This window comes from Toxotes jaculatrix, chromosome 2 (genome assembly GCF_017976425.1).
Source record: "Toxotes jaculatrix isolate fToxJac2 chromosome 2, fToxJac2.pri, whole genome shotgun sequence".
Classification (NCBI taxonomy): domain Eukaryota; kingdom Metazoa; phylum Chordata; class Actinopteri; family Toxotidae; genus Toxotes; species Toxotes jaculatrix.
Window position 1 is genome coordinate 7,268,794 of NC_054395.1, and position 8,260 is coordinate 7,277,053.

General features: G+C 41.3%; 1 protein-coding gene across 1 annotated transcript in view; it reads left to right on the plus strand.

Moving 5' to 3' along the window:
* Positions 1-404: 404 nt before the first annotated feature.
* The window catches only part of tmem106c (transmembrane protein 106C), an 8,630-nt gene continuing 774 nt past the window's right edge, over positions 405-8,260 (plus strand). The window contains exons 1-8 of the mRNA XM_041053926.1: positions 405-800; positions 1,130-1,401; positions 1,822-1,885; positions 3,438-3,597; positions 4,361-4,501; positions 5,565-5,614; positions 6,086-6,139; positions 6,968-8,260. The exon at positions 6,968-8,260 is cut by the window's right edge and continues 774 nt beyond it. Of these exons, the coding sequence (XP_040909860.1) occupies positions 1,188-1,401; positions 1,822-1,885; positions 3,438-3,597; positions 4,361-4,501; positions 5,565-5,614; positions 6,086-6,139; positions 6,968-7,136 (852 nt within the window). The 5' untranslated portion in view covers positions 405-800; positions 1,130-1,187 and the 3' untranslated portion in view covers positions 7,137-8,260. The remainder of the gene's footprint in view (positions 801-1,129; positions 1,402-1,821; positions 1,886-3,437; positions 3,598-4,360; positions 4,502-5,564; positions 5,615-6,085; positions 6,140-6,967) is intronic.

Consider the following 8,260-nt stretch of genomic DNA (forward strand, 5'->3'; position numbering starts at 1 on the left):
TTTTTTTTTTTTTTTTTTTTTTTGTGATTTCTGACTTGTGATGTATAAGTAACTGTTTTAAATACAGCACTTCCCCTCAGAAAAACCTTTAAGTAAATACTGGAACACAGAAAAAAGAAAGAGGAGCGAACATCTGTAGAAGGAATATTTAAATTAAAACTGGCACTGAGAATGCAAAAAAGTACTTTTGTTCTTATTTTTCTGACTGTAGAGTCCACTGTAATTGTGTTATGTACATCCACAACAGCAGAGGGCAGCAACAAGCTCCTCCTCCTCTACCGTTATACCACATTATTGGAAACTGCAGCTGCAGTAACATGCAGCCTTCACAGTGCCGGAAATAGCGGGTGTAATTGTTGTGTACACACGAAGAGCCAAATAAAGTCTTGAACACCACTGTGAAAAGGACAAGTTTACATGGGGAACGGATTGCTGTGTGACTGTAACTAAGAACGGACTCATAAGAACCGAGAATGTATTTAATGTTGTAATTTTATTTAAAAAGAAAATAATAGTTTTATGTAAAATAATTGTTTGCAACTGTACATCAACTGGATAAGACACCGAACTTGCATGTCTGGTTTGCTGTGTTTTCTTGTTTGGCCTCTATAAACTCTATAATGCACTCGAAGCTATATAAACCACTTGAATGCGAGTCGAGTTGGATTTTTGTATCCTGGGTTGGCGACGGTACGCAGGGCACGTGAAGGCAACACAGCATGAAAGTAAACTCTGCAGTGAGAGAGCGCTGCGGTAAACACGGCTTTGTGATGGCAACGGTGATTTGTTTTGTCTAAAAGGTAAGTAAAATATGTGTACTGAAGCTAACTGACGTTACAGACGGTCAGTCACAGCCAGTGGTAGCCAACACCTAACTTGAGAAACACCTGTTAGCAAACTAGCCAGCGTTAGCTTAGACACTCCACCCTGATAAACACTGAATTCCGCTACGTTAACGAAACGAGTGAATTGATTTGTGAGAGTGTGCGTCAGCTAATTCAACAGGGACTGACACATTTCATTGACGGACACAGGGTCACACATCACAGCTGTCCTGTTGCTAGCTGGAGTCAGTTTGCTCATGCGTTTTTTGGGGGAGCTTAATGTTTCGTTTTTCACCCGCCTACAGACGGCCGGTAGTCGGTAGGAAGCTCTGGCTCTGCCGCCCACAGGCGAGCTGAGCCGCCATGGGGACGCGGTGGTCTCGAAGCGGCAGCAGCCTGTCGCTCCTCCCGGAGAGGCAGAGCTCTCAGCAGCAGGGAGAGGACAGGGACTCCGATAATGACTCTCTGGATGGGCTAGTCAGACGGGAGGACATAGCCCAGTTCCCGTACGTGGAGTTCACCGGGAGGGACAGCATAACATGTCCGACATGTCAAGGCACTGGGCGAATACCCTCAGGTGAGTGGGAACGGGTGAATATCACTGAGCACGTCGAGCTTTCGTGTTTGCACGGCTGCAGAGATTTAATTTTTAACACTGAAGACTGGTGCTTACCTGGAAAAAAAGTTTGTTGTTTAGACCATTGCTGTTGCTCTAGGGGAGGTAAACTTTAATCACTGATGATTTGAATTAGTTTACTTTTATGGCGTAGAGCTTGTTTGGTGCGCTCACACTGTTAAAAAGCCTTAAGCAGTATAACTTGATGAAACACATACACTCTAATATGTGAAACAACCTTTTTTGTAATCGTGTCGCATTGCGTGTTGTATTTTAATTTCAGGAAAAGACTGTAATTATGCAATTTTAGTGGCTTGTGTCCAAAAGTGCCGAGAGAAAATACTAATTGTATTGCATGACCTGTTATCTCTTGCCTGATAGATCAAGTGAATGAACTGGTTGCATTGATCCCATACAGTGACCAAAGGCTGCAGCCCCAAAGAACGTAAGTAACCAACACCTACTGATAGAGTGGCAAGAAAAAGTAACTGAATCCTGTGGTATTATCTGCATTTTTGTATAAATTAGTGCTGAAGCGTGGTCAGATCTTCACCCAAGCCACTGTAACAAGCAAACACAATCTACTGTTTTATCCTATAACACACAAATCACATTTAATGCTTCATTCAGATATTTCACAGTGTAGGTTGGAAGAAGCAAGTGATGCCATCAGCTGTAATGACATCAGCAAAGCTAACTGGAGTCAGGAGTTTGCAAACCTGGAGTCCAATCAGTGAAACGAGACTGGAGGTGTGGGTTAGAGCTGCTCTCACTAATACAAAAAAAAAAAAAAACTCAGCTTGCTATTCATGAGAAGCATCTGCTGATGTGAACCAGGTCAGAAAAGAGATCTCAGAAGAATTAGGATGAAGAATATTTGGTTTGCATAAAGCTGTAAAGGGTCACAGAGATGATTTAGCTCTGTGGCTACTCTCCCTACAAGTGGGTAACAGCTAAAGCAGAGGTGTCCAAACTGTTCCACAAAGGACCATGTGGCTGCAGGTTTTTGTTCCAACCAATCAAGAGCACACAGTTTGACCAATCAGCTGTCTGAAGACTGAGATCAGTTGATTAAACGAGTCAGGTCTGGTGTGCTGCTGCTTGGTTGGAACAAACACCTGCAGCCACATGGTCCTTTGTGGAACAGTTTGGACGCCTCTGGCTCAAAGGAATCGTTGGAGCTGGTTAACGTCTCTGTTCATGAGTCTGCCATGTGCAGCTCATGGTGCATGGTTACAGAGGACGCTGCTGAAGTTTGCCAAAGAGCAGCCTGACACTCCACCATACTTCTAGGACAGTGTTTAATGGACTGATAGAACTACTAAGGTTGAATTGTTTGGGAAGAACATGCACGACTTTCTCTGGTGTGAAAAGGGAACTGTACACCAACATGGAAACATTATCTCAGGGGTGAAGTACGGTGGTGGTGATTTGAAGCTCCTGATTTGTTGCCTCTGCACCTGGACAGCTCAACATTGTTGAGAGGGAAATTAATACCCAAGTTTATCAGAGTGCCTTGCAGGATAATGTCAGCGTGGCTGTCCACCAGCTGCAGCTGCAACACTGAGGTAAATTTACCACAGACTGACTTTACACAAAGTAAATCCACCTTTTGGAGTGGCCCAGTCAGAGCCCAGACCTCAGAGAGCTGCTCACAGCAGGCAGCATAACAACATGGCTGAGCTGAAGCAGTTCTCTTTAAGGTTATTAGAAAAGCTTGTTTGAAGTTACTGCTGTCAAAGAAGGTTCGACCTGTTATTAAATCCACCAACACTGTAAATGTTTAATGGCTGCGTTCAGTAAATACACAAAAGATTATAATTGCTAGTGAGTGATTAGATGAAGTGCGTGGCGTTTGTCTATACTTCTGACTTAAAGGAAGATCTTTACCCTGTCTGTATCTGGCTTTCTTGGTGCTGAAAACACTGGAGTTGCTTTGTTCTGTTAGTGTGGTATGCATCACATTAAAGGGACAATCTATATTTTCTTTGTTCTAGGAAGCTGTATGTGGTGTTGTCAGTTGTGCTGTGCCTCCTGGCCTCTTCGCTTGTTGCCTTCTTCCTCTTCCCTCGCTCGGTGGTTGTGGTGGATGATGGGATTCGCTCTGTGACTGTTCACTTTGATCACACCAACATGAAGGTCCAGATGAACATGACGGTAGGTTTTCTCTTTATACATGCAGCATACCACAACTTATAACCTGAATTAAACTCAATGAAGTTTAGATTTTTGTGGTATAAGACATAGTAAGTCCGGGGTTAGGGACTTTTGTTTTCAGAATTCAGATTAGAGCTGAAGTGATTAGTCAACAAAGATTTAATCAGTGACTTCAGTCATATTTGAAGCTCTTTGATGGATTTGATGTTTTCCTTTTGTCACATGTGTTTACAAAATGAATCTTGTTGCGTTTTGGACTATTTGGATTATTCAAGCAACTTCAGTATGCCTCCTCAGAGTCTGGGAGATTAGAAAAGGAATGAATCTAAAAAATAATCAGCAGATTAATCGATTATGCAATAAATTGTTGGTTATAGCCCTAAATCAAATGAAGTTGTTACTGTTATTGTTGTTGCTTTAATTATTGTTTTCTTGATCATTGATTTTTTTTTTTGGTCTGCTACATTATCTATACTGTCACACTTTACCATGCATTTATGATGAAAGAGTCAAGCTTAAGTTCTAAATGTTTCAGAATGTGAAATTTGTGTTTCTGAGAAACAGAACAATCTCTCATTTGACCTGTGGTGTGTGTGTGTGTGTGTGTGTCTGTGCGTGAGAAATGCAGAAAATGTGTTGTTGGTCACAACCAGCGACACCCAAATTTTATTTAAACAGATATGGCAGGTTACAAAAGCTTGTTGCATAATAGTTTTTGTCTTGTAGTTCACTTTGGACTGTTTTTTTTTTTTTTTTAAATCAGAGCACACTGAACTTCAGCAACCCAAACTTCTTCTCGGTGCTGGTTCAGAGTGTGAGCAGCCAGGTCCTTTACATGAAGACAGTGGTTGGAACTCAGCAGCTAAACAATGCCACCACCATCCTGCCACTCAGTGAGCGTCAGGTACGGGAACATAGATGTTCAAAATGTGCACATTCACCTCATATAATCATACAATTGGTTTTGCATGTTTTAAAATAAAATAATGTCCTCTTTCTTAATAAATATTGTTCTGTGTACATAATAAACATTATCACTCGTGGTCCAGTGACGTTAGAGCCTCCTGGTACAGAGCTCAGTATGTAAACAAATGGATCACCTGTGAAGCGTACTGTAGGTGTGCCTGCTGCAGGGCGTGGTCTCTCTTTGATAGACTCCCAGCTGTACTGAACAAACTCTACTGCTAAAGGTTAAATGCTTGATGACATTAGTGCAAGAACAACACACACTGTCATTGACTTTAAAACTGGAAAGGATGTCTGGTGATTTCAGTATTCCTCTTACTATCAAAGTCAAAAGTATTGTGTGTGTCTGTGTATGTGTGCATCCAAAGCCTGATATACCTTATTCCTCTGTGCCACAGAGCTCAAACACATCAGTGAGACACATGTTGCACTGGCTGACATGTTCTTTCATTTTGATGGACTTACACACACACACACATACATCCTCCTGCTGCTGTAAATACTCACTGCACTGATTCTGAACCATTAGTCCCCGCACATAGATTTTCTTCTGTTTGAGCAATGTCTGTTCAAAGCTGCAGTGCTCAGCTGTTTTAGGAAATTACTGAGCCTTTTTTTTTTTAAATAAAGGATATTTTTATGTTTTCTAAGCACATTTGCATGGTGCTTAGAAAACTGGAAATATTGTAGAATGGCTCATCTTGTGATTTATTCTTTTTATGGGCCTTGTCAATCATAACAACAATATGGAAACTTACAGATGTTGCACTTCAGTAGTGTAACATGGGCTTTACTGACATGCGTGTGTAATGAAATGTCTTGAGGTTGATTAAAGAATTAGCTTCTCAGGCAAACCCGATTATACATTACCGCATCCCAGTGTCTTGCTGCTGATAGCATATCAATGATTTGCATCTTGTTACTTCCTCCTGCCTGCTTCCTCTACTCTAGATAACAACACTGTGAGCTTTGCTGTTGTGTAACTTATCAATCTTCTGCAGGTGAACTACACTGTCAGCATGGAGATTGGTAGCAGTGCACCCTATGTCTAGTAAGTGTAGTTTCCTTTCCTAAACTTTATCTCAACAGCTTATGGGGAGTCCTCTGCTGATTTAGTGGAATAGTAAGTTGTAAATATCCTGACTCTAAGTCTCAGTTACAGGCGAAGCACCAAAAATACTGGATCCTACATCTCCCATAATGAACTTGATAGCATCTTTGATTAGACCCTCCCTACTTTTTAAATCTTTTCAGCACCACACCTCCAGCTGAAACACAGGCTGTTTTCACAGGCTCAGTCGTACTCACGACAAGAAAACTGACTCTGATGTGTAAAATTTGTAGAGTTCCTCTTAAGAACCACATGTAAATTACACAAAGAAAATGAGTGGACTAACATTCTTACAGGACAGTGACAGTGGTATATATATCTGCTGTAGAGCTGGTTTACAAGATGAAACTCAAAAGTTAGCAGCACAGTTAAATTACAGTCTAAACCTTGTCTGCTTTGTGTCTTTTTCAGTGCCTTCTGCACCATGCCCAGCATCAAGGTCCACAACATCGTGGTATTTGTGCAGTAAGTAATTCTTTACCTTCAGAAAATGCTTCATTCTGCTTTTATCACACATTCATTTTTGTCCTGTTCCTTCTGTTGTGTTTTCACTCATAACCCAAAGGTTGGAAGATGTTTTCAAATCTACTTTGAAAGTACTGATTCAACAAAAATAGAAATGCTCCATGTAATGCTACAAATAAAAGTCCTTCATTCTGGATCTTCCTCAAGTGAACTATCAGCAAAATAGTGTATTTTTAAACAGAAAAAATACTTGTAGTGTTTTTTTTTTTTTGATAAGTGTATATAGATAGCATGATAGGTAGCATAATTAAAACTGGTGCCTTAATGTGTAAACAGCATTTTTCATTTAGCTGAATATTTCATAGTCTTGGGCAATATAATCTTGAAAAATCTCAATGTTATGAAGACCTTCCTGTCATAACAACCTGTGAGCACTAAGAATACTTAAAGCAGTTTTTAATTTGTTCTGGAAAAGAGTGTGTACCTTGAAAAATGAAAGGTTGGTTTCATTAATCTGCAATGAAAACAGGTTGAAATGTTCCTAGTACACTCTTGTCACTCGTTAACTTGATAAGATCCTGCGTTTTGCTGTATACTTCCTCAGTGTTTCTGCATGTGTGAATAATGATTTCACATACAGGAAATGATTGCAATCGTTCTTTCTGCAGGTGCAAATTTCCCCGATAATTATTAAGAGAGCTTTGGGGAAGTCTTGAGATCGTTTCTGTGGTCACGTCACGCCTTTGGTGTGCCGCTAATTTATTGCGACAGGCAGCACTGCGTGCAGCAGCTTGGTCTTTATTCCTCTATCCCCTTGCCTGTTTTCAGAACTTCAGTGAAAACCTCATACATGGTGCGAACATCCCAGAACAGCCTCGAGGCCTATCGCTACATAGACTGCGGTTCCAACACCACATACCACCAGACAGCCAAGCTTCCCAGGCACCTCTCATCTACTCACTCACAAGCCACATCCCTCAGCCCTCGTCTGCTGTGAGCAGAACAGTCCTGGATGATGTGGATCATTTCTCTGGGGGAGGTGGGAGATGTTAGCGTGAACTGCGGGATGGATTTTGCTCTCCCCTTTGCAGAGAAAACCACTGGCAGCAGAAATACCGAATGGTACTTTCTTCTAAGCTCTAACAGAATAGGTAACTTGAAGCTGCTGTTAACTCTGAATGATAAAGCTGTGTCCTGGAAAACTCGCTTGTGCCAAGGGACTGTTGTGAAAGGCAAGTCGTTTCTTTTCTGACTGCACATTTGTTTTCCTCGGACAGCCCGGAGGCCACAGATGAGTGGTTTTGATGTGGTTGTTGTTAGGCATCACCAAGTGAAAATGCAGCTTCATGGCCATTTTACTGCAAGGCCAGTTTTGCTTTAATACCTGATCTGTCATTCCTGGAATTGGATATTTCCTGCCTCAGCAGCCAATTTTGGTTTTTACTTGTCTTACTGGGGCTTAAAATCCAAGTTTAAGAAGGTGGTGTTTGCTATTTTTTTTTCTATTGTGCTGACAGAACGAGTCACAGGCCCTGCTGGTGAAAATGGAGGCAAATTGAATGAGTCATTGCCAACGAGTGCTGTGTGGCCTTGTTTTGCAAACAGGACAAATGTCAGAGAAAGCTCTGTCCTTCGAGGGCAATGGCCAACATTCACCTCTGACAGTGAAGTGCCAGGAATGGCATTTTTTTTCCAGCTTTAAGTAACACTGCTCTGTCTGTGTCTGCTGCTGCTGCTGCTGGAACATCAGCGGAGCATCCTTCAGCACAGCTTGAGTGACTTTTGGCATTGTTACACTTTGTTGACCAAAGGCTGCTGACTTTTCTTTAAAAAAAAGGAGAAGAGAGAGAGCTGGCTTGCTGTTTCTGTTTGGGTTTAATGCAAGGGATCATTTAGTGACTGTTTCTGCACCTTGTTATTGTCGTATATTGTTTTGCTGTGTCATTTAACGAGTTCTTAAGCTGAAAATTACATTTACACATGTTACATATCACAGACATTTTTAAATGAAATAATAAGTTATTGTTATCTCAGCACGTCTAAGCACACTGGTTTTAGATTCAGGGTATAGATCAGAAAGGAATACCCTGGCAGCAGCTATACCCTATATATCTATATCTA